Here is a 23,038-nt window from a genome sequence, read left to right as displayed (position 1 = left end):
TCCCCCTCCCACACACGCACACTGTCCCTTTCTTTTTTTCTGCGCATGTGTGTGTGTGTGTGTGTGTGTGTGTGTGTGCCTTCCAACGTTTCGAGGCCCCCGTGAACCCACCATGCATCCTTCCCTCTCCCTCTCCCTCCTTACTCTCCTTCTCACTCTACAGCTCATATGTGTAAAGTGACACGGACTCGACCGCAACAGAGAACACACACACACGCACTCAAAAAGAAGCGGCCCCAGGTGCAGGAGAGAGCCAGTCATCCTCCCCCACCCTCCCCTCTCGCGCCCTTTTCACTCCGAAGCAGGGCCGCATGCTCATGTCCGTTTCTCCTCTCACAATGCGCCCATCCCTCTCGCTCTCTATCGCAAACTTACCGCTCTATCATCTCCACTACTCCCCATCTCCCACCTCTCAAGTCGACCAACTTCGCCCTCTTCCCTCTCCTGCACGTGTTGGCGTGCGCTTTTAGGTGAAGCAGAAGCTTTGGACTTGTTTGTTTTTGTTCTTCGGAGGGGGATTGCGGTTGCTTCCTCCTGCCCGCCTTCTTTTTTGTGTGTGTGACGCGTGCTTTACTCTGCTACTGCTACCTAACTACCTACCTACTACCATTCTGGTGCACTGAAGGCGCTCAGCTTTTGTGGGTGTGTTTGCACTGCGCACCTCGCCTTCCCTCCCTCCCTCTCCCCCTCTAGCGCATTCATTGTATTGCTCGCAGACCGAGTGGGAGTGAGGACGAAGGATGAACGTTGTCGACGACACTGTGGCGGCACTGGGCGACGACGACGCCATCGCCGAGCAGCAGAACATGTCTTTCCTCATGAAACTGCAGGAACTGTACTGCAAGACGGTTCTTTACGAGCAGCTGGAGCAGATGATGGGCCACCCCGCCACCCAAGAAGAGAGCGACGGCTACCTTGACGACGTGGAAGGGCTCGTCAAGCTCTACTGCTCCGAGAGGGAGGCGGCGAAGAAAATGGTGCCGCAAGGTGAGGAGGCCGACGCCGCTGCTCAACGTGAGGAGGTGACGGAGCAGCACATCCTGCACTCTCTCTCCGTTGCTATCAACGGCGAGGCCGAGGCAGACGAGCAACCCGACATACCTGTGTCAAGCATTCAGCAGCTGTACCACGTCCTCCACGATTGCCTCACCACGGACACGGTAGAGACAGGGCTCGCTGTCGGGTCATTGCTGCTGGCCGATGATGCCAAACGTAGCGCTGAGGAGGCGGCTCGTCTTGCCTATCAGCAGCAGCAGCGTCACATGCACGGCGGCGTTGACACGGCCAGCATGAACACCTCCACTGCGGAGCGCAAGAATGCCATGAAGGTCTCGCCAGAGGAGATGTTCCGCCTCGCCCAGCACGTCCGCAGCGGTCTTGCCGATGAAGCGGAGCTGCTCAAATTGCGCTCCGAGGACAACGAGGAAGAAGGCGGCGGCGCGCAGGACGTGGAGCTGAACGACGAAGAACCTCGCTTCTTGCGCAACATGGGCTTCTCCTCGATGCTGCACCGTCGCATCAACTACCGTGCACCGCTGCCGTCGCAGCAGCTCCGTGACGCCCGCACGCCGCAGCATCGTCAAGCCATCTTGGACAGGCTCGCCCAGCGTCAGCAGGGCGACTCGTCAAAGCTGAACAGTATGGAGGCGGTGGCGCAGATGCAGGAGAAGATAAATATGGAGCGCCGCGTCATTGCCCGCAAGGCGCAGCGTACCCAGCAGCAGTTCCGCGAGTACGACTTTGGGGCGACCATGGGCGGTCGCGATGATAGGTCGGTGCTCGACGAGGACCGCTACGGACGGAGAGGCGGGGCGCTTGAAAGCGAGGAGTACTCGGCACAGCCCACCCTTCTGCACTCGGAGCTGAACGCGCTGCCGGAGGAGGGCGGCTTCCGACCACAGGATATGCCGACGAAGCTGGCGCCGTGGATGAAACACAGCTTTGGACGCAAGCCGCGCTTTGGCCTGCCCGAGACTATGCAGACAATACAGGAGCAGCGCATCTCCCTCCCGATTTACGCGAAGAAGGAGGCTCTTCTGAACTTCGTAGATGCGCACAGGGTGACCGTACTTGTCGGAGAGACAGGCAGCGGCAAGACCACGCAGATTCCGCAGTACCTGGCGGAGCACGGGTACGCCGATCGAGGCATGATCGCCTGCACGCAGCCCCGCCGTGTCGCCGCCGAGACGCTTGCCATGCGCGTCGCTGAGGAGTACGGCTGCCGCCTTGGCGAGGAGGTCGGTTACACCGTTCGCTTCCGCGATGTCACCTCGTCTCTGACAAAGATAAAGTACATGACGGACGGTATGCTGCTGCGCGAAGCGCTGCTGGACGACAGCTTCCAACGCTACAGCGTCATCATCCTCGACGAGGCTCACGAGCGATCCATCAGCACCGATCTGCTCTTCGCCATCGTGCGGCAGGCGCTGCGGAAGAACGAGGTGCTGAAGGTGATGGTGACATCCGCCACCCTCGAGACGGAGAAGTTCTGCGCCTACTTTGGCGCCTCTGAGCCTTTTCGGATTGAGGGTCGCACGTTCCCCGTGGAGACGTACTACCTCACCGACCCCACCACCGACTACGTGCGAGCCGCCCTGCAGACGGTCATGATGATTCACCTGCAGGAGCCTCCAGGGGACGTCCTTGTCTTTTTCACTGGACAGGAAGAGATCGAGCTGGGCGGGGAGCAGCTGTTTCGCTGGATGGAGATGCTGCGGCGGCAGGTGAGCACGCCGTTGCCTGACTTGATGGTGCTGCCTCTCACGGCCACCATGCCGCAGGAGGTGCAGTCGAAGGTGTTCGAGCCCACCCCACCCGGGTGCCGCAAGGTCGTACTGGCCACGAACGTCGCAGAGACATCGATCACTATTGCCAACCTCTACTACGTTGTTGACAGCGGCTTCTGCAAGCAGAACATCTTCGACGCCAAGCACGGCATCGATCAGCTTAAGGTGATGCCGGTTTCTCAAGCGCAGGCGAAGCAGCGCTCCGGTCGTGCGGGGCGTATCGGGCCTGGAAAGTGCTACCGCATGTACACGGAGAAGCAGTTCACGACGGACATGGTGCCGGAGACGGTGCCAGACATTATGCGGACAAGCCTCTTCCACGTTACCCTGCAGCTGAAGGCCATGGGGCTCGATCTCCTTAACCTCGAGCTCATGGACTGCCCTCCGAAGGGGGCCATTGTGTCAGCGCTAGAGAAGCTGCGATACCTTGAGGCGCTCGACGACGACGGACTGCTGACCCCGCTAGGGAGCCGCATGGCGCAGCTGTCCATCGACCCCTCGCAGAGCAAAACGCTGCTCACTGCGGTGGACTTGGGTTGCAGCGAGCCGGTTCTCACAATTGTGTCGATGCTAGCAGTGCAGAAGCGTGGCGTCTTCTACCGCCCTCGAGATCAGCAAGATGCGTCTGACGCGGCGCGACGCCAGTTCATGCAACCGGAGGGTGATCAGCTCACACTCATGGCGGTCTATGACGCCTGGGTGGAGAACGGCATGTCCGAGGACTGGAGCAAGCACAACTTCCTGAAGCACCGCATGCTGGTCGAGGCGCGCGACACACGCGACCAGCTCAAGGAGATGCTGGCGCGGCGCAACCAGCACATATCACACGAGAATGACACAAACCTCGACGAGGTACGCAAGTCCATCACGGCCGGGTACTTCTTCAACGCGGCGAGGCGTGTCGACTCGCACACCCGCTCGTACGTCACACTGTCCGACAGGCGTGAGGTTTACGTGCACCCCTCCTCGGTGCTCATCGACGACCCACCCAAGTACGTTCTGTACGACGATCTCCGCATGACGAAGCGGGAGTACATGACGGAGCTGCTGGCGATCGAGCCGAAGTGGTTGGTGGAGCTGGCGCCAGCCTTTTACGCAAGACCGAAGGAAGGGCGTCTCACTAAGGAGCAAGCCGCTGAGCGGTTCACACCGATCCTAAAGTCGTGGGAAACAGGCAGCTCCTGGCGTATCTCACGTCTCAAGAAGCAGCGGCGTTGAAGAGGGGGGGAGGCTGCGCACAACCGTGAGCCGACAGGACTCTTGCAGGGACGTCGACGTGGCGCACTGAAGTGGTGGAGCTTTGTGCCTGTGGCGTGCGTGCATGCATGGTGCGCCCCCCCCCCCGCGCGTGCTTCCTCCTTGTCTATTCGTCTTTGGTGCGCGCATACTATAACTCTCGCAGACTCACGTATTCGTGGGTGTGCATGAGATCGTCATGCGGGGTGGGGACTTGCCCAATGTGGTGATAGTGGTGGAGAGGTAGCTGAAGGCCAACTTCGCCGGTGAAGGAACGACGGCACCGCAGCATATAATTTGCGAAATACAAAATACAAAGACATCAAAGTGAACTTGAAATTCCACGGATGCTGCCGCAAGGCGTTCCTGCTGTGCTCTGCCATGTACGTCTCTTTCCCAGTGCTGCTGCGCGACAAAACTCGCCTCCGGCATTTTCGTTCCTGCATGCCTTTGCACGTCATGGCCTTGCCCACTGCTTCTTATTGGCTCCTCTTTCTCTGCGTCCCTGACCCCTCCGCCTACCCATCCGTCACACAGGGGCACAAGCACACACACACACAAGTACGTCGACTTCGCCCTCAATCAACCTTCTTTTGGCAAGCCACGCACGGCTGTCCCGTCCGACCTTTCCCCTTCATCTGCAAACTGCTTTGGTCTGCCACACCTCGTACGTCCCTTTCCTCTTTCTTCGGTTTTTGTCCTCCGCTGCTCTCTCACCCTCTTGTCGCCGCACCGGCCGACAAGACATTTCCAGGAGCCGGTGACGACAGTGTTGTCTGTCTCTCTTTTTGCGTGTGTGTGTGTGTGTGTGTGTAGCGTGTGTGATAAGCGGTGAGTCGCGTAGCGGCAATGTTCTTTATCTACCCCACCCCGCAGTACCCGCGTCGGGCACTGGAGTTCGTTTTCAAGTCCCTCTACATGTTCGCCAACACCATGCACCTGATGAGCTTGGTAGTTCTCATCTCTGACTTCTACACCCGCTTGAGCAACTCGATGCCGTCGTACTACACCAACAGAGACCTCGTCATATCCGACGCCATCCTTTTGGTCATGGAGAATTGCACCTACAATGGAAGCATCCAGCTGGGCAACGTCCGCGGTACGGTGGAGGTGACCGCAGGTAACATCGGCTACGGCCTCATGACGACGGCACAATACGTGACGGGGCTTTTCGTGCTCGAGTTTTTGCTCCTCGTCAACAACCTCCTTGTTGCGTTCAACTACACCAAGGGCAACCGCCACCTTCGCATCTTCGGCGTGCACGTCCCCCTCTACCACATTACCGTGATGATGACGCAGGTGTACTCCATCGCCATTATTGTGCTTGTCTGGGCCTTCGACGGTAATCGGCAGCTCTTTCAGCGTGCGCTGCAGCACTGTGCGGAGCAGATGCGGAAGACTAGCTACGAACAGCTGCTGAAGAGCGAGTTCGATGGCTACAACATCTTCTCCACGGCCGTGTACTGGCCGTTTGCGGCGACATGTGTGGCCGAGCTCATCTACGTCTCTGCGGTCATCTTGTTGTGTTACTTCTCCAACGACGAGGGCATCATCTTGTTCTCCGAGGCGGACGCGCCGTGGGAGTCGCGCGGGTTCCTCTGCAACACGAGCAAGCCGCTGCTGAAGCTGCACACGGCACAGCGCAAAGCCATCATCGAAGACGCCCGCAACGCGATCAAGGAGGGGCAGAAAGTGCGGATTGTTCGCTCCTACCAACTCATCACAGAGGAGGCCTTCGAGGCGCTTGTGCAGGCGATGCGGGAGCAGGTGGCACGGGCCTTGAAGGAGAAGCAGTTTGAGCAGCTAAAGAGGACCTTTGGTGACAATGAGTCGCAGTTGGACAACATGGGGTTTGCTTGGAGGGAGAATCTGATGGCTTCTCACCTCGACGAAGTAAACGGCGGCGTCGGGAACGGGTTAGGCAACAGCTTCGAAGCCGCGCCGGCGGATCAGTTCTTCAACGTTCCCTTTGAAGACTACTTCACGGACAACGGCGGCGCCGTTGGTAGGTCGGAGGTGCTTTGCAGTGTTGATCCCCTTTCGATCCAGGAGGGTGGCTTCGGCGATGACGACGGCGCCTACGGCGACGGGAACAACGGCTTCATGCTTGACCCCGCAGATGGCGGCGGTGAAACCATAGATGCATGGTCGCCGCAAGAGGGCGCGAACATGATGAGCACCGTTGGCGAGATCTACGACCCGCCTCAGCCGCAGCAGCACACCCAGCATGCGTCGCGCACGAAGCACCGGAGCCGTCGCCGCCGCCGACGCGGCGATCACAAGGAAGAGGACGAAGACTACCAGGTGGAGCCAGATCCGCGCGACCCTTTGCAGCAGCAGCAAAGAGGCTACGGCAAGAGCGACATCGATGGTGAGGATGCGTACACAAGTCCGTCGAATTACTTTGATGCCAATGATGACATGGTGTATGTCGCCAATGACATGGGAGGCAGCGGAGGCGACTACGGCTCTGGCGCCGACCCTCGCGGCAGGCTAGATGGTACGAATGGCAACTACCCACTCAGCACACGAGAAAGCCGGCAGCGGCAACAGAGCCGTGGGCGGCAAGCAGGGCTTGAGCAAGAGGATGGCGTAGCCGACGAGCTCTCCGACGAGCTTGGCTGAATACGTCTGGCAGCAACGAAAACAATGTAGTCTTCCCTGCTTTTTTTCTCGTGCGGACATCTCTGTCTATGTTCGCGTCCTTCCTTAACTTCGACTCCGCCACCGCTCTCCTTTTCCTGTCTCTGCTCGATGCCCTCCCTCTCTCTTTTGTGGAGGGGGAGGAGGAAGGGTTGCTGTTTTTTTTTTACTCGCTTTCCATATTTAGTCGTTTGCGTTGTTTTGCTTCCCTAGATGAGCCGCGCGCTTTCACGCTCTGCGTCTCTTTCCCTCCCCTCTCGCCTTCGCCTCTCTCACCACACACACGCACACGCCAGGGTCGAGTGCTTGCTTTTTTTTTTTCGCTTCCGTCTTTATTTGCCTTGCGTATCTTATCAGGTTCATTATTTTCCTTTAGATTTCCCTTACCCTCCCCCTCTATATCCCGGCCAACGCCGATCCACCTCTGTAGGTGACCGGGTCACATGCATACCGGCGCAGGGAAGTCCGAGCGAATTATCGCTGCGGATGTCCGCGGCCAGGCCCTGGATGGCGCCGCGTCGGTGCGCGCGGCGACAGTGCACACATTTGTGTCATCCATATGTTAAGCAAGGTGTCGGCGTGACTCTAACGTACCCCACCTGGCCCTCGCACTGCCTACTGGTGGTGGGGAGCCTGAGCCACTCCGTGTGATGCGCCAGGTGGCGGCCCGCGAGGCGGGGGTGGGTGGGTAGAGTCTGAGGCAGAGGCCGTGCTCCGATGACTGGGCCGGCATTGCACTAGCGAGTGTGTGTCTCCCGCTGCAGTGCGCCAGGCGATGGGGCCTGTGACAGACAGGGGATAGAGTGGAGCCCGACTCATGTTGTATTGGCAGAGAAGTGGGTGCGTTGAGGAAACGAAACCAGCCCCTAGCCCTTACTCTCCTTTTCTCTCCTCACGTCCACTTCTTTACTTGATGACGCTATTACCGTCCTGTGAGTGTGAAACGATCGCATCTGTGCGCACGCACACAGGCACACACATTGTGCGTTGGAGCTGGTTGCTTGGTTGCTGTTGGGATCCTTCCCCCTTTGGCCCTTGCCGAGGCCAACACGATTTTTCACCGTTTGCGGTTCCCTTCTTCGCTACACGACCCCTCTCCAAATTAAGGAACAAAAAGAGGGGGGCCGCCGTATGTGCAGGAACAGTGTGACGTGCGCGAGGGCTTTGGCCGTGGTCGAGTGCATGGAGCAAAGCAGAAACAGAAAAGGAGTCGACAGGCTACCGTACAAAACAAAAAACGGTGGGCGAGGCGGTAACGCACGCGGAGTAGAGGTACGCAGTAATAGCACAGCTTCGTCAGCGGCTCTCCTCACGCCACTATCACGACGCCGGTGTAGCGCCACTTGCGTCTCTCTTTGGTGCCTCTCGTGCTCCACCCATATGATTGTTTACTTCCCCGCCCCCGTTCGCATCCTCCTGTTCACCTTCTGCGTTGCTTGACTGCGCAGCGCGACTCTTTCTCCCGTGTCAAAGGTACGCCGCTCAAATCAAGGGGCAAGAGTGGGGCACAAGCAGTAACGCACGAATGCTAAGTGCTCCTCCTCTGAGCGCTGTCGCAGATGTTAGGCGGCATATTCCTTCATCTTTCATCTTTTCATACCCACGTCCATTCTGTATTTCGCACGTCGACAGATGCGTCCTTCACTCATTCAGTGCTTTCCACACCCGTTCACCCGGCAATGGCCGGCGACCAGCAACCCGGTCACGTGTGAGTGCCGGCAGCTTTATGCGCTAGTGTCTGTGTGCTGCTGCGTGCCGAACACGCATCTGCTCGTGCTCCACGAATCGGCTCACCTCAACACAAACCTCATCACATCGATGCCGAAGGGCCCCAAATACGTAGACTTCGCCATCACTCCGCGCACCACCCCAGAAGATTTGTGCGGCTTTCTTGTGAGGGCCGAAATGGCGGCAACGGGGCCTCCCTTCGCCGCGTCGGCTGGTAGCGGCGGTGTAGTTGGTGCGTCGACTTCAGAGGAAGTCTCCGCCTCCCACGCGAGCCCGGGGGAGAGCCTTCACGAGGGGTTTGCTCCGACAGCCGCGCCCACCAGCGCCTCGCAAACCCGGAACCAGTGGTCGCCGCTGTCGCGCAGCACGGTTGCACAGCGGCATGCAGTCGTAGTCTGCCTGCACGGCATTGCCGACGCATCCGCAGCAGTACAGTCGGCCCTCATGGACCTACTAATGTTTGAGCAGGTGCGAAACCATCATCGTGCCGTTCGAGTCCCGACCCTGCGCATCGTGGCCTTCTGCAGCAGTCGCAACTACGCGATTTTGCTGCCCGAGCCGCTGCGAGCGCTTTTCACACTCTCCACATACGTCTCCACGCTCGCTAGCGATAGTGCCGTAGTGCTGCAAACGGCGACTGCGACCTCTTCAAGCATTGTGAACAAGCGCTTCATGCTGGAGGTCATGACGGCGTCCGATGGGCAGTCGTTGCTGGAGACCGTCACACTGTCAGGTACTGTCACGCGCTACTTGCGGCACCTGCTACTGGTAGTCCGTGGCAGCTTTGCAGCGGGGATGTCGCCAGGCGCACTTGCACTTCGTCGCATTCCCCGATGGATGACTATCTTGAAGGCGCTGGCTATCCTGTTCATGCCCGATGAGGAGCTGCTGCGCTCTCGAGTGCAGCAGACCCGCTCAACCTTGCTGCAGTCTTACTCGAGGGCGACTTCGTCGACGACTTTCGAGCGAACGATGAACTGTGCAACGCACCGGACGGCGACGCCGGTGAGCCGCTCGATGTCACCCGAGACACAGGCGGCGCATCAGCAACCGAGAGGGTTGCAGTCTGTTGGGTCCGACGAACGGCGGCAGGCTGACCACACTACGGCCGCTACAGTGGAGGGCAGCGAGAACTCCAAGAGCGGCGGCGGCGACAGTGCGGAGATCAAATCTTTCAGCCATGTTGTGGTTTCGCCGTCGGATATAGCGTGCGTGCTGCACTGCTTTGTGGGTCATTTGATGACGATGCCGCGGGAGATGGTGCCTAGTGAGGAGATCTTGTCTGCCACCAGCACCATGATGGGCAACGCTGCCGGCTCTGGTAGCCTCGTGGAGGCGTACGGGAGGATGCTGAACGCGCATCGGTATGGTAAGGTGGGGCTCTCACTCCAAGATCCGGCCATGTGGGACGCGGTGGCGGCTAGCTGGACTCTCCGCAACCTGCACGGCATCGCAAACCCCACCACCGAGTCGGTCAACGGCCTCGACAGCTCCCTGATCAGTAACGGCACATATCAAAACTACAGCACGACCCTGCGCTCGCTGGAGAGCGTGGAGGCTACAGGCGAGGCGGACCCGGGTCTACGCCGCAGTCACGGGACGCGATACGGCGGCAATCCGGAGCAGGATGCATTAGCAGCCTCCTCGCACGCACCCCACGAGCAGTACTTCCAAACACTGAACAACCGGCCGTTCTTCTCAGTTGCGGAGGCGTGGAGGTGGGCTGCCACAAACAAGTTCGGCATCCTCGACGTGGCCTCCACCCCAATGCTAAATTACTGGGAGGTGCGAGAAGCGATGCGGGCGACGCTTCTGTGTCGCAGCGCTCCCGCCCCCGGGTAGCAGAGCGCGGTGTTGGTTTTGTCTGCTCCGCACGCATGCCTTTTCTGCTGTGTGAACGACTGCGTCTCCACTGCGTGTCATCTTGTATTATTAGCAACATCACTGGCGAGGAATTCGATGCGGCGACGTCCCATTCCGTGGGTATTCCAGGCGGCATGCAAACGAGAAGAGGGGTCGTGCAGGGGCCAAGGTGTAGGCGAATGAAGCACGCCCACCATTTCCGTGCCGTGCCCTCCACTACTCCTCCCCCCTCCCTCCCTTCGGCACTGCTACGGCCAGCCCAGGTAGCAGGCCCCGCACTGTTGCTTCGTGGCCCTCTGTTCCCTCTCCACACTCCGCCTCGCCCCCCTCCACAAACAGTACGCGTAGGTGTCTGCGTTACCCCACATGGCCCTCTTCCCCACCGATCCAGCTGTACCTCCTTCCCTGCCTTCTCTCTACCCATCCTTCGTACGACGTCACACGACGCACGAGTCGTTCGAGTGCCGACTCGATGTGTCCCTCATTTCTTTTCGTCTTTTTCTCTTGTCTTTCTAGTGAACCACACTGAGACTTTGGCACAGACGCGGCGCACACGCAAATGTACTCCCCTTACGATGCTGTGTACGGGCATGACGCGACGTACATACGCCGGATGACGGTAGAGGAGTACGTGCAAGAGCTGAAAGAGGAGGAAGCTGACGTCCGCGGAGTAACGCCGCCGCTGTGTGCTGCGGGGCCGGCAAGCGAGAAAACCGCATCGGCCACCCCCACATCCTCGGCTCCAGTGCGTCGAACCACTCGTCAGTACGAGCAGCGCCGCATGGCGCTCTCTTCCTGCAACCCTAATGTCGTCTTCTTCTCCAAGTATCCGATGTACGATCGGCTGGGACGGGAGCTGTGCGTCGCCTTCCAGATGCAGGATATGGCCGTTCAGCAAGAGCTACGACGCCTGGCGAAAGAAGACGGTCGCGATTCGCGCCGCTCAGGTGTGCGGCTAAGCGCTGAGCTGCCAATGGAGTCAGACACGACCGGCGGCAGCCGTCCAATGTCCGTGCGCGCTTCAGCGGCCACAGCAGAGGGCCACGAGCTCACGCAGACGGAGGAGGTGTCGCGCGTGGTGCGGCCCAGCCACATAGACGGCGACACCCTCGTCGACATCGACGTCTCTGCCACCTCGCATTACCCGTCTGTGTCTGCGATTTGCACCTCCTCTTGCCCCGCTTCGGCGCGGCCATCCGACTTTTCTATCTTTCGCGACAGCAGCGGGGCCGCTGCGGCAAGAATGAGCCGTGGCGGTCCTACCAAGAGGCACAGCTGCGTCCCGGTGCGGTTTGTAGCGGAGGAAGAAGGTATCCTCATACACCGCAGCAACGGCGGAGGCGACTCTCATCGAGCCGCGTCAATGCCGCCGGCCGCACTGCCGCGGCTTCCGGACGACGCAGACGGTCGCCGCTCGCAGTGGCGATGGAGGTCAGAGAAGCGCCACCGCAGTCGCAGCAGCGGCGGCGGCGGTCGCCACAGTCGCGTCCGCTTCATTAACGACGATCAAAGCGCCGAAGACATCCAGCGAGAGGAGCAGCCGCCTCAGCAACGCGTACATGGCGCCCTGCCGCTCCCGCCGCGCCTGTCCACACCACCACCAATGCCGCTGTCAGAGGGGGACAACACTAGGGTGGAGGAGACAGCCGTCGAGGACGCGACGCGGTGGACGGCGACTTCACGCGCGTCCGCAGCGGTGCGAGCCACCAAGCAGCTTTTTCGCAGCATAACACACACACACACCTCGACCGCGTCGCGCGCCACCGCCACCCCCTCGTACAGACAGCCCATTGCGAGCACCGCATATGGGCTTTCCGCCACGGCCATCGCTGCGAGCAAGGTGGGGGCTGCGGTGGAACACAATGTGCAGGTGTGCGCCGCGGCCATGCCGCCTCAGCTCTACTCAGAGGAGGTAGCGGCAGATGTAGAGACGACGCCGGAGTTGCAGTGTGGGTCGGTCGTTCGACTCGGCAGCGCGTGGTATCGGCTCGTGCACTTTCACCTCGTGGCCGAGGTGTACGTGGCGGTGCGAATCAGTGCCCCAGCCCAAACGGCAGGGAGCCCCATCAAGACAGATCGGTCGCCCGAGACCGGCATCTCAGTCACCGTCAAGGAGACAAGAGCGGCAGATTCACAAGCAGCGCCAGATCAGCAGCCCAGTGGTAAGGAGTTGATGGTGGAAGCTGTGACGGATACAGAACCGCAACAAGACCGCAGTGTCGGTGCTGCTGCGCCAGAGTTGCCGATGCAGCCAAGCGTTGGTGACAGAGGGGACCGCATTGTGGTGGCATCGACAGCTGCGCCGGCGGGCCCTGTCGCCGAGGCGGAACGGAACTACGTGCCGTGCACGGATGATGCAGAGTCCTGCCCCTTGCCAACATCGACAGATAACGCATGTGTAGGCGAGGCGTCGTCGCAGGAGTATTTTGTGTACCGGTGGAGAGTGACGATGCTTCCACGGGGTGGCGACGAGGCCCGTCGGGCAGCACTCGGCCTTTCCTTGTGTGCTCCGGCGGTGCACGTGCACGGCATCCGCTACGCTGATGGAGGCGGTATCACAGTGCTCTCGATGCCGCTCGGCTACCGAGCGGTCCCTATGAGTGGACTGCCCTTGTCACTTCGAAGCTACACCACCCTCATGCGCGTGGTGCTGAAGGCCTTCTCGACGATGGTGGCGCGCCGCACAGTGCACGGGAACCTGTCAGCTCTGGGGGAGCTGTTTCTCGCCTGGCCAATCGTGCCTGAGCAATCGTCTTTGCTGCCAAGGGTGGAGGAGAAGAAGCAGCGGGTCGAGGAGGGCAACGCCAACGTTGGTGCTCAAGGCGCCACATGGCAGCCGTTCATCATGCTCTTTCACTGGGAGCGCTGGGTGGACTTCAGCATGTTTGTGGACCGCAACGCCGGTCGCACGATCCCGTTTGACTTCGAAGACGGCACGGCGCCGTCCGTCATCACCTATGGAAAAGACCTGCTGGGGAGTCTGCAGCTTTTTCTGGAGCACCCTCTCGCCGCGGAGCTCACATCGGAGCAGTACATACTTCTACAGAAGCTCATCGTGATTGCCTCAGAGCCCACACAAGTGGCAAACTACCTCATCCAGATGAAGAACCTGATGCTGTCCCTTCCGACGGACACAGAGGCGCTGCATCAGAGCTTCGATGCGGCAGTTATGCGCCATGCTCGCTGAAGGGGCGGCGCGCTATTTTCTCCCTCCTCTTTTTTTATGTTTGCTGTGCAGGAAAAGGAGGGGCACAAGGGGGAGAAGCGTGGTGGTGGCAACGATACGCCGAGATGTGATCCGTCGCCATCCTCGCTTCGGTTTGTAGCCACAGGTCGCATGGAACAAACAAAAACGCCGATAACAGAAGAGCTGTCTGCAGATGCGACGCTCGGACGACGCCCACCCACCCCCACCCCTTCGGCGCCGCTTTGCTGCCCTTTTTCTTTTTGTTTCCCTCGGTGTGTGTGTGTGTGTGTGTGTGGCGCCTGCTACTCGCCGGCAACGGCAGGGAGACAGAGAGAGCGCCATGGCGAGAATGAAGTGTAGAAGGTCTTACCGCTCCACTACCCCCTCCCACCCCCACACACACCTCATCCTCCCCTTTAGACGGCAGACTTAGATAGGACAAGTCACTGTTTGTGATAGATTTGATTCAACCTTAGATTGACGCTGTGTCTTCTGTTCACGTTTTTTTTTGCTCGGTGTGTGTGTGTGTGTGTGTGTGTGTGTGCATGCGCTCGCCCGTTTTACAGAAGAGTCATGCGCAAGTATATGCATACCGTGGAAGAAGACGAAGGGGAAAATACAATGAAACGAAAGGGGAGGGGCACTGGCTCACCCCAAGGCCACGTTCAGCCGGCCCAGTAGTTTTTTTGTCGAACACGTGGTATTTCATTGACAGCACACCCTCCACATCACTCCCTCTCCCACAACTCCTCCACCTCCTACCTCGCTCTCTCTCTCTGCTACGCCACTGTCAATGTGTATGCCTGTGTAGGCAAGCAGCAGACGTGCATTTCAGTGTCCTCCCTCTTCAGGACTGTGTGCATCGGCCTTTCCTGTCTCTTTTTGCATCTCCTGTTTCACTTGTCGCTGACAAGCTGCCGGCGCTCGCTCTGTCTGCCTCCATTCACAGTCGTCGTTTTCTCATCTTTCTCTTTGTGCAGCATCTTACCCGAGCGCAGCCAGCCAAGGCAACACACAACGCCTTGAGAAGAGTCACCAGCACGGATGGAACAGGCGCCTCCTATTTTGTTTTTGGTTGCCATCGCGATCTGCTCCATGTAAACCAGCTGCAGCGGTGTACGAGTCGTTCGTACGCACTGCTGATTCACCATCACTATCACCACCACCACCTCCGCACATGGAGCATTACTTCTCTTGTTTTCCCTTCGTCATTTTATTTTCTTGGAAACCACGCGAAAAGAAGACCCTCACTTGATCTCACTCTCGCACGTACACGCGCGCGAGCCTACGCTCATCAGCACCGCTTCCACCCCACCCCCTAGACCCTACATATGAACTCCATTTTTGTTCTGATTCGACCGCATGTGTGGTCGCCAGCCGTCGTCGATCGCGTACGCACGTGCCTCGCGAACGTCGGTGCGTGCGTTGATGCCGAAGACACGGTCTCCGCGAGCACATTGCTGAGCACGTCGACTGTGGAAAGGTACTTTGGCAGCATCCACTATTGGGCCGCGTCGGCGACGGACACCGTTCTACGCCACCCGCTTTCCGCCTCGGATAGTGCCACGGGGGAAGAAGAGCAGCCAGCGTTTTGCGCGGCCGAAGAGGACCTCAAGTCTCTTTTCTACGAGTTCTATGGCGAGCTCTGGGACTCTGCCCTCGACGACGGGCGGCTGCGCACAGCGTTTGATGTTATGCGAGCAGACAACGTCTCCGCTGCCGAGTTGGCGTCGCGCTGCACATCGGCTGGCGACGACGCCGTACTTGCGCTGCCGCTGGGCTTGACCGTCACCAGGATCCTCAGCTCCGACGAAAGAGAGCGCGCTGCGCCGCTGCACTATGTCGTGAATGGTGCCTATCCTGCAGTGCTCGAGGCGTTTCGGCGAGGAAGCGGCGATGCTAGCGGCGCTGCCGCCCCTTGCTGGTGGTGCGTCGCCTCTTGGCCCTCGCAAGCCGCACCAGAAGTGTCGCAGGATGTAACGGAGCGAATGATTCGGTTGCCGCATATGCTGGCAGAGGCGGCCTCTACGCCCCACAGCATCGATGTATTCACGGGGGCACTGGAGGCGCTGGCGTGCCGCGTGTGCTGGATGAATGTGCCGCTTTACGACGACCCATTTGCCCGGTCGCTGGTTCAGCGCGGCCTACCGCTCCCCTGGGTGGCGGTGCTCCTGCGTGGCCCTACGCTGCACGAGCACGGCCACTTTACGGACGTGTTCGACATGATGGCTGGCAAAGACGAAGATGATGTCGCTGTCGCCCTTGTGGCGCTGTATGATGCGCTGTGTTCTCCCGACAGCACAGCGGAGGGCAGAAACTCGGTGGATGATGCCGCAGCTCTCTACGACTGGAAAAACGGCTGCGTGGATATGGCAGCAGCATCATCGGGGCCACTCGCCAAGGACTCGATCCCTTCTCGCACCTATGCAGTCGCTCTCGTCCACCCTCACTTGTGGTCCCGCAAAGAGCTCGTCCACCTCCTCGAACAAAAACTGGAGCAACTCGAAGTGTGCGTCGAGGCGGTACGTGAAGTCTCCGCAGAGGAGCTAGAGGCAAAGCTGGATCTCCACCACGGAGATGTTGCCCGCTACGCGCTGGACCAGGAGGCGCTCCGGCGATTTGCGGTCGATGAGAGCAAAGCCGTCGCTGCCGAAGCGATGGCTTGTTTCGAGAAAAACTGGGGCGTGCCCTGGGTGGTCGCCATGCAGGAGGGCCGCATTTGGAGCGCCTCTCTCGCCGAGGACCTGCTTGGCGCGGAGCTGGCTGCCGCGGTGCTGAAGCACTGTGCCACGAATACGCACAAAACGCACCAGCTGTCTGCCACGCTGTCAATCACGGAGCTCTCGCGGCAGGAGCTCATGACGGAGCTGAACCCAGCGTGTCCGGTGGACGCTGTCTCGTCAGCGAGCGACTCCGCGAACTTGCAAGGCAAACGGAAAGAGGTGGTAACGCCAAACCGCCCCTTCAGTCTCACCTCAGAGTCTTACTTTGTCGTCAACGCCGCGTACGCCGTTTACCGCCGTGATGTACTCGGGACCTCCACAAGCGCATGCGCGTCCGAACGCGCAGGCGGGCTGTGGCAACTGTCGTGGCGAGCCGACGCAGAGCAGCAGAGCATGGCCGCGCGGTGCGCTGCTATTTCCGAAGCCCTCTGCGCGGCAGCGTCGGTCGATCCCGTTTCGCTCGGGGAAGGCCGCAATGAAACCTTGGGCGCGGAGCACGCTGCGTCTTACGGGGCTGCCGTCACAGAATCGGTGGCTGCAGCGTACCCTCTTGTGCAAGTCTCCGCTGACTGCTTTGGTGCGATGCGTGCGCGTCATCTCTGGTGGGGCATTCCGTACGAAGACGATGTGGTCAGTCGCGACCTGGTGCGCTCACAGGGGCAATCGTGGGTGACACTGCACGCGTCGTTCAGTGCGTCACCGGCAGCAGAGACTACTGCGCATGAGGCGGTGCTCGCGCTTCTGCCGCCGGTCGCCACCACCGCAGAGGCCATCAAGCTCACACTGGCCACACTCGAAGAAAGCGGCGTGTTCATCGTCGAGGGGGCAGATATTTTTGGCTATGACGCCTTCGACTACGTCTTCAGCAGCAGCACAGCTTTGGCAGTGGCTCGGCAGCTGGCGCAAAAGACCGGGACTGGCTTGTGGGCAATGATGTCGGATGACATGCAGGTGACCCTCAGGGCTGCCGCTGCAGCGCTAGCAGACGAGACTGCTCAGCCGCTCACTCCTGAAGACCTCTATGGCGGCGCCATAGTGTGTGAAGCGCTGCACATTCCGCTCGGCGCACTGGAGGCGGGGTGGCGCTGCACCGCGCCTATCTGCGTCGGTGACAATTTCTGGCTCGGGTACCTTGCAACGTACGAGGTCTGGGTAGTGAACGGTCACGTTCCGCTCTTGGAGCACCGCTACAATGCAGAGACAGCGCGCGTGCATCTGCTGCGGGTTCAGTGGGACGCATCTGCCGTCTCTTGGAACGAAATGCGGGAAGCGCTCGTCGGGCAATGCAGCAACGGCAACGAAGGAGAGACAGGGAGTTGCGGCAACTCTGCCGCTGGATCGCTGACCCGGTTGCTCTCCCGCATTGCCGATCGCAGCCCCGCAAATACGACGCGTCTGGTTGGCGAACCGCTGCACGTATTCTCCCGCACGGCGTATCACGCGCTGGTCGATGTGCTGCGGTGGCCGCGGATCGGCTCGAGCGGACCGCTGAGCTCTGAGGTGGCGCTAGAAGATTGGCTCGTGCGGCAGCCGAGCGTGCAGCGACTGCTGCACCGAGGCGCGTCCACGCTCGCCGGTGTGGTTCAGTATGTGCGCGAAACGCTCAAAACTGTGTTGCAGCCGTTGTTACCGTCACAAGACTCTTCACCATCCACTCCTTGCTGGACGGCGCGCTTTGCTCAGTCGCAGCGGGCCGTGCAGCTCCATCACGGCTTCATCTGGCTGCATCCCTCTAGCACCACTCCCGCGGTGCGAGATGCGGTGCCAGCGCTGCTGCTCGCACACCGGGTGCGCGTCCGCGACAGCGGAGCCGTGCCGCTGCAAGTGGCCCTGGAACGGGAGCTCCTGGATGTCCTGCACGACTCTTTCTTCAAGAACGCATACATGCGCAGCGCTGCTGAGGTGCCCATCACGGACGCCGAAGCGCAAGCCTTCGCGCGTCACTTCAACCTGGGCTGGATGGAGGCAGTGCAGCTTGGGCTAATGCTGAACGCGAAGGAGGCGGAAGAGAAGTACGGGACCGTACACGTGATGATGTGGTGGGAGAGTCTGGCACCCGAGCATCAGGCGAAGCTGTCTGACTCGCTCTTCGTGGGTTACATGGCCGAGGAGGGCCTTTATGTGATGAACGCGCCGTACAGCTACCGACGGTCCCGCCTGCACGTTGGCAGCCACGAAGTTGTCTGGTACGCGGTTGAGTGGAATGCCGCGGACATGTCGTGGGACGACTACCTGAGAGACGTGATTGGGGCCGCCGACCCGGTTGCCGCGGCTGCCGGCTCCCTGCGACAGCACTTTGGAGCGCAGTGGACGCGGTACAGCCTGGCAGGGCAGCCTGACGAGATCGAGTGCGTTCTGCATGCCTCGAACACTCCCCTTGCTGCACTGGCTGAGCGGTGTCGCTGGCTCGCGCAGTCACCGAGACAGGACCCGTACGGCTGCCTCCTCCTTCAGTCCGGGGTGCACCCGTCGCTACTGTCAACGATTCTCACCAACCCCAGCGTGTACTGTCGAGACACCGGCGTCATCACAGAGGCATTCCACGTCCTGCCGCAGGAGGACGTACACGCGCTGGTGCGGCAGCTGCGCGACTTCCAGTGCACGCGCACAGTCTTGATGCTGCAGGACAGAACGCGGCTTGTTCCACCAGCTACGGCCCTCGCCACGCCCCCGCCACCGGATGCTCCACATCCGAGAGAAGCGGAAGAAGCGGACGACGGGCCGGCAGACCTCACGATCCTCGCGCAGCTGCGCGCCTATCGCCACGTGGCGTTCACAGGCGCCGTCGACCCTTTTCTTCAATGCGGCTTTGCGACGGCGCACCGACAAAATCCGCCCTCTCCGTCCTCGCCTTTCACATGCTCTGCGGTCCTCTATCTGGACCCAACGTGCGTCCCCGTGGCGGAGCGCATGCCCTCGAGCTACCATACTCTTCGCAGCTTGCTTGAGCAACAACTGCGCATCAATGGTGTTCGTATTGTGCACGAGCGCGTGGTACAGTGCGCCAGCGCGGCTGAGGCGTCCGTGCTCTACCGCTGCCACCACCACCGCGAATACCGCTACGGCGTTGCCATTCCAGCCATCGAGAGCCTCGCCAGCTCGATGCAGTGGCAGATACGCTTCAAGGAAGGGTTTGGGGTGTCCTATCGACACACCTCGGTGTCCCTTTACAACGCAGCAGAGATGTCACGAGTCATGCAGGTTACCGAGCGCGAAGTAGCCGCGCTCTGTCGCCGGAGCAAGAGCCGCTATCCGCACGACACGGCCGTCGTAGGCGAGGGCTGTTTCATTCAAAGACTGCAGTCCGGCAAGCCGTTTTACGTGATGAACGGCGACGTCATGGAAGCAGAGAAGGAGTTTGTAGCGGCGCAGGCCACCGTAGGAGTGCGAGTGTGGTTGCTCACTTGGGACTCTGCGCGCGCGGACATGGGGTACACGAAGCTGCAGCACCTCATTGCAGAGCTACAGGCGCCCACTGGTGTACTGCGGCAGTGGTGGGCATCAGAGGGCGGGGAAGGTGATCTTAGCCGTGCGTCCGGGCTTTCCACGCGGGGCCACGACTCCCCTTTTCTGCATGTCTCGGAGAGCGCCGTGGCGGCGGTGCGGCAGCGGCAGCTGTGGTGGCGGCTCCCGGTGTGGTCTGATCCGACGGTAGCGGCGTGGGTGAAGGTCGCGGCGGGCAATGAAACGGCGAGAAGCAGCACCGACGTCTCGACCTTGGATCCTCGCACTGTGGCGTGGGCGCTGCAGGATCCGCTCATCTCCGTCGCCGCTCGCGATGACGACGGGCCTGCGTATCTGTGGGACACCGTAGTCGGCATGGACGCGCGGCACGCCTGCGCCCGCATCCGGTGCTGCTGGGCGGCCGCCGTTGCAGATGAGTGCAACGACGAAACCACTCGCGATACTGCGGTGCTGACTCTGGCGCCGCAGGTTGCAACAAACAGTGCCGTTCATCACCTTGTGCGCTCTGTGCTCCTCGACAACGGCCTCCGCATAGACGCCCACGGCTTCATCGCTGATCACGGCGAAGACATAGCGACGCTGAAGCGCACCGTGCAATACCTGTACCCTGAGGACTGGAGCTACGCTATCGAAGAGCCGCAGGAGATTCAGCTGAACGCCGACGAGGAGGAGCGCGCCGCGCGGACGTTCGGCACGTCATGGAAGGCGCTGCTTGACGGCGGCCGGCTGTTGCCGGCCTCCCGCGCTACCAAGAGACTAGGCGGCATGACGGCGCCGCAGCTTCAGCTTTTCGTAAAGACGGCGAAGAATTCGCTGTGGGTGCGGCCGCACCTGCACGTCGCGGAGCTGGAAGAGTACGGCGTCTACGTGATCAACGCCCACGTTCCGTACCTCGCTCACACCATCGCCGGCGCCATCACCGAGTATCCGCTGCCGTACTACCTGGTGTCGTGGAGCCCCAGTCGGTGGAGCTGGAAGGAGTGTCTCGCACAGGTGTTTGGCTGTGCGGAGCCCACGCTGGCTGCGCCTGGGAGTATTCGCGGCCGCCTCTACGCGTCGTGGTCGTCTTTCGGCCTGCACGCAGCACCGGAGATGGCCGAGGGCGGCGGCGGTGGTGTGTGCGTGAGCGAGGGGCCCCTGCAGAGTCTGCTGGGTCGCCTGCACGTGCAGTGGCCTCCGCTGGATTATTTCGACAGCGACCCTATCGGTAGCGTGGTGCTTCGGCAGCCAGAGCCATCAGGCGCCACGGCGTTGCTGCGCGCATGGCTGCGCAACCCGGTTGCCATGTGCGACGGCATCGGGACCGGTGTGCTTTCGCATCTCGCCTGCTGGGACACTCGAGAGGTGCTACATCTCGTGGAGACCGTTACGGTGACACGCAAAAAGGCATCCGCGTCTGAAACGCTGCTGCTCCCCTCTGCCCTTGCCAAGGCACGGAACGAGGTGCACGAAGCCGAAGCACGCCGCGCTGCAGAAGCCGCGCGGGAGGCAGCGTTTCAGCAGCGCTACGACCTCCCCCTCCTGAACACCTTTTCAGCAGCAGCAGCAGCAGCAGCGCCGCCTGGTGTCCAAACCTCCGACAACACAGCGGAGAGCGCTCTGCTGCACCGCAACGTCAGCACGCTGCTTTTCTTCAGTCACCAACTGGACACAGCTCAGCGCGCGCTGCTGCGCCAGCACCTGCAGCAGCACGGTGTGGCCGTCACAGCAGCTGCCAAGCATGAAGAAGAGGAGCAAGAGTGCACGGTGGCCCTCCTCGACCGACTGTACGCCACGGAGGCTTTCTTTGCGGATTGTCCAAACCTCGCAGCGGTGCTTTCAGAGAGCGGTGAAGTCGCTGTCGAGGATCAGGCCCGCTTCAGCGCCGTCTTTGGCGATGAAGTGCCGTGGCCAGAGCTCCTTGCGCGCTCGGCGCTCTCACAGGAGGCGGTGCATGACGCGGATACCTCCTTGGTGGGCTCGGCGAGCGAGGACCTGCACCAGCGCAGGCACATCTACAGCGCTGCCGATGCCATGAAGATCTGGCATCTCACACCCCACGAGCTGTGGGCTGAGATGCGGCAAGGCGTGTCGATGCGGCTGTCTGAGGGGTTGGAGGTGACACGTCTCTGCCGCATGACGCCCGGCTGCGCAAGTGATACAAATGAACGCGCCGTGGCGACAGACCCAGGAGCACCGTGGAAGGGGCACTACGTAGTAAACGGCCTCTACGCCGCAGTTCGTGACTCGCTGCAGGCGCCGGCAGCAACGCGTGACACGAGCGGCGCATCCCATGCCCCGGCGCCGCCGTCTCTGACGAAGTGGAACGTTACCTGGGACGCGCAGTCGCTCTCCTGGCACGATCTCTGCCAGTGCGTGATTGGCTACGCCGACTGCACTCAGGCTGCCCCGTCGTCTTTCAACGCCTTACTCGCCGAATCGATTGTGGACGCGAGAGCGACGCATGAAGAGGACAAGGACGAGGCGCCGTCACCGCTGTCGTGCGTTGGCGTGATGGCGGCATCAGGGCCGTTGGCCGCGTTCGCTGTCCGCCGCTATTGGTGCTGGAACGCGAGCCATCACGACATGTACCTGCCCGACCCGTTTCTGCGTGCCGTGGGTGTCGCCGGTATGGACCACGACGTTGTTCTAAAGGAGGGGTGGCTTCTCAACCCCGTCATGGCAGTGGCGCCGAGCTTGAGGCACCTGCGTGTCTTTGACTGGACGCGAGGCTGCGACACGCCGGCGGTACTCGATTGGATGCACAGTCGCGAGCAGATGCTCGACCACACCCCTATAGAGACCACCGAGGCGAGGGGAGCGTCACCTGCACCAGCGGAGGCGCCTCACGATTCGGAAGAGAGTGCGAGCATCGTCGCTGTGGCGCAAACAGTCGCCGCAGAGCTGCGCCCGCCATCCCCTCCGCCGCGAATGAAATCCCAGTTGCAGATGGCGTGGGTGTATGATGCATTGCTACACGCCAGCACACATGCGGATTACAAGCTGCTGTGGCAACACTACCGCTCCCTGGGCGCTCCCGCAGCAGCAGGGGAAGCGGCCTCGGCGCACGAGATGAGCAACACCATTTCTTTTGCTCTCTTCTACCGCGACTTTAAGTATCTCGATAACTTTGGCGTCCCGTGCATGAGCCATGAGTTGAAGAAGCTGTTCATTGACATTGAGACGCAGAGACGTGGGCGCATGACCTACGAAGAGTTCGCTCACGCCATCGCCCTCTACCACTCACTGTAGCTATTCCACAACGGCACCACACGCTGATCGCATGAGGGTTAGAGGCGCCCAACTCCCTTTCCGTCCTACAATCTGTCCTTGATGTAATGGGATGACGTTTACGTTTCTTTGCAAGGGAGAGACGCGCCTGCTTCGCGGAAGTACTCGCACATGTGCTCATGCCATATACTCTTTTC

The 23,038-nt window shown here is 60.7% G+C and overlaps 5 protein-coding genes across 5 annotated transcripts; all 5 read left to right on the top strand.

The window, feature by feature from the left end:
• Nucleotides 1-740: 740 nt before the first annotated feature.
• On the top strand, nt 741-4,004 carry LINJ_36_2970 (pre-mRNA splicing factor ATP-dependent RNA helicase; the record flags this gene model as incomplete). Its single annotated transcript, XM_001469422.1, has 1 exon — nt 741-4,004. The coding sequence occupies one exon, from the start codon at nt 741-743 to the stop codon at nt 4,002-4,004; it is 3,264 nt and encodes a 1,087-aa protein (XP_001469459.1).
• An 867-nt stretch (nt 4,005-4,871) lies between these two features.
• On the top strand, nt 4,872-6,647 carry LINJ_36_2960 (conserved hypothetical protein; the record flags this gene model as incomplete). The annotated part of the gene is made up of 1 exon (XM_001469421.1): nt 4,872-6,647. One exon carries the CDS (start codon nt 4,872-4,874, stop codon nt 6,645-6,647), a length of 1,776 nt encoding a protein of 591 aa, XP_001469458.1.
• A 1,650-nt stretch (nt 6,648-8,297) lies between these two features.
• On the top strand, nt 8,298-10,235 carry LINJ_36_2950 (conserved hypothetical protein; the record flags this gene model as incomplete). Its single annotated transcript, XM_001469420.1, has 1 exon — nt 8,298-10,235. The coding sequence occupies one exon, from the start codon at nt 8,298-8,300 to the stop codon at nt 10,233-10,235; it is 1,938 nt and encodes a 645-aa protein (XP_001469457.1).
• A 580-nt stretch (nt 10,236-10,815) lies between these two features.
• Nucleotides 10,816-13,443, top strand: LINJ_36_2940 (conserved hypothetical protein; the record flags this gene model as incomplete). The annotated part of the gene is made up of 1 exon (XM_001469419.1): nt 10,816-13,443. One exon carries the CDS (start codon nt 10,816-10,818, stop codon nt 13,441-13,443), a length of 2,628 nt encoding a protein of 875 aa, XP_001469456.1.
• Nucleotides 13,444-14,774: 1,331 nt separating this feature from the next.
• Nucleotides 14,775-22,862, top strand: LINJ_36_2930 (conserved hypothetical protein; the record flags this gene model as incomplete). The annotated part of the gene is made up of 1 exon (XM_001469418.1): nt 14,775-22,862. One exon carries the CDS (start codon nt 14,775-14,777, stop codon nt 22,860-22,862), a length of 8,088 nt encoding a protein of 2,695 aa, XP_001469455.1.
• Between the last annotated feature and the right edge of the window lie 176 nt (nt 22,863-23,038).

The sequence above is a fragment of the Leishmania infantum genome, chromosome 36, assembly GCF_000002875.2.
Source record: "Leishmania infantum JPCM5 genome chromosome 36".
NCBI classification, from domain to species: Eukaryota; Euglenozoa; class Kinetoplastea; order Trypanosomatida; family Trypanosomatidae; genus Leishmania; species Leishmania infantum.
This window is presented reverse-complemented; position numbering and strand designations above follow the sequence as displayed.